The following is a 2,168-nucleotide window of genomic DNA, read 5'->3' on the forward strand; positions in this document are numbered from 1 at the left end:
AGAAGAAAGTAGTAGTGTTTGTGATGCAGTCGGCTTGTAAAATTAAATGAGACACAAAGTCATTAAAAAAAAGATTTTCTAATACCTAATTAGCTCAACTGCCAAACTAGTAGTATTTGTATCTTATCAATATAGATACAGAAGAGATTAGTTTCTAATCGGGTGTTTGATTTGAGTGTAAAACATCTTTGTCTACGTGATCCCACAGAGTCAGAAAGAAGAAGCCCTGCAGGAGAGACGTGATGGTGACCCTACAGCAGGGGGTGGAGCTGGTCCCACTTCCAAGGCCGAACACCCAGTTTCTCACTGGCGCACTCGCCTGACACTCAACATTGTCAGCGACCACTTCCTGTTTGACAGAGAATACCTGCCTAGTGATGTCCACAGATACCTCAGAGTGTAAGACAATGAATACCGAAACACATGCACACATACAACACCCTATGAGAATTAAAAAGAGTATGGTGTTAAAACTGCTGTAAATGTTAAACACAATGCAAACTGGTACTGTATATTTAGGCATATGTATGTCAGACAGTTTCTTTTAAGCATACCTTTATGCTAATGGCTGGCACAGACCTACTTTAGGATCTGGAGGAATCAGGGGATGTTTTGTTTTTCCGTATTTCAGATTCCAAAATGGTAAGAAGATAGTTTATCTACCTCTGCTATTTGTTGATGAGCTCAGCAATCGGGTCAAGGACCTTGTGGTAAGCTTATACATTTAAATAAATATTATATAATACACCATAATTGATATTTAGGTGATTTGTCAATTGTCAATTTTCAAAAGCACATTTCTCACTGAACTTATTTAGAGGAAAATGCGAACACTGATTGTGCACTAGAACCCAATGATACAAGGTTGGTATGATTGGTATGACCCCAGCCATGAATTACTTTCTGCCCCAGAATAAAATAAAGCCAAAGAATGTATGGAAGATAATAGTTTACAAATGTTTGGAGGCCATCATGTGTCTAAACATATTGACTCTATAAAATAAGATTATGTGGATCTGTCATTACGTGTGTGCGTGTGTGCGTGTGCGTGTGCGTGCGTGCGTGCGTGCGTGCGTGCGTGTGTGTGTGTGTGTGTGTGTGTGTGTAGGAGATCAACAGTACCTCCATGGAGCTCCCTCTGACCATCTCCTATGACTCTATCTCTCTGGGGAGGCTACGATTCTGGATCCACATGCAAGATGCTGTTTTCTCTCTGCAACAGTTCGGTATGTTAATCATATCTGTCAGACACCCACCCACCCCCGCAGTAGAAGCCTTGCACTCTTAATACCATGTATATGTTTGTGTCTGTCTCCCTGTACGTGCTGCAGGTTTCACAGAAAAGGATGCTGATGAGATTAAAGGAATCTTCGTGGACACCAATCTGTACTTCCTGGCTCTTACCTTCTTTGTAGCTGCCTTCCATGTAAGTCTTTTCCACAGAGCACCACACCACATTACACTACAATAGAATAAAAAAAATACACACACACACACACCACACACACACACACACACACACACACACACACACACACACACACACACACACACAGCGCAAAAATTCTGAGCATTGCATGATTCTTCAATTTACATCCCTTGAGATTATACCATGTGGATACATTCCTGATTAAACATTGAATTTTCTTGAAGTGAAACTTCCTAACCACAACATATAATCATCATAAAATCATTATGAACGGACAAACGATAAAGGACCATGTAATCCTAAAACACTAAAAGTTGTATCACCCCAAAATATAGTATTATTAGAAGCAAACTCTACCCACTACCGTACCTCTTAATTTTCATCCTCAACGTAAAAACGCCTTTAAAAAGACTTGACACTCCAATAATACAAGACAAAGAAAAGAGCACTAAGGTGTCTGATCATGAACGGTTAACACTAAACTCTAGCTTGACAGATTTATGTCCTGTCTGTTGCTATTTCAGCTCCTCTTTGACTTCCTTGCATTCAAGAACGACATCAGCTTCTGGAAGCAGAAGAAAAGCATGGTGGGAATGTCCAGCAAAGCAGGTAGGTAACTTTGTTTCCACAATAAAACACAATATTGGACAGGAAATAAATGCAAAACGGATGACAAAGTTGGAAAAGTCTGGAGATTCAGCTTTACACACTGCCTGGGAAAACCCTGACGAACTTTCGG

At 40.3% G+C, this 2,168-nt stretch overlaps 1 protein-coding gene across 1 annotated transcript in view; it reads left to right on the top strand.

Annotated features, from left to right (window-relative positions):
- Positions 1-2,168, top strand: part of clptm1l (CLPTM1 like) — a 10,988-nt gene that overhangs the window by 3,202 nt on the left and 5,618 nt on the right. The window contains exons 5-9 of the mRNA XM_032535629.1: positions 209-399; positions 632-710; positions 1,109-1,226; positions 1,332-1,426; positions 1,954-2,038. Coding sequence (XP_032391520.1) covers positions 209-399; positions 632-710; positions 1,109-1,226; positions 1,332-1,426; positions 1,954-2,038 — 568 coding nt within the window. The remainder of the gene's footprint in view (positions 1-208; positions 400-631; positions 711-1,108; positions 1,227-1,331; positions 1,427-1,953; positions 2,039-2,168) is intronic.

This window comes from Etheostoma spectabile, chromosome 14, assembly GCF_008692095.1.
Source record: "Etheostoma spectabile isolate EspeVRDwgs_2016 chromosome 14, UIUC_Espe_1.0, whole genome shotgun sequence".
In the NCBI taxonomy this organism is placed as follows: Eukaryota; Metazoa; Chordata; class Actinopteri; order Perciformes; family Percidae; genus Etheostoma; species Etheostoma spectabile.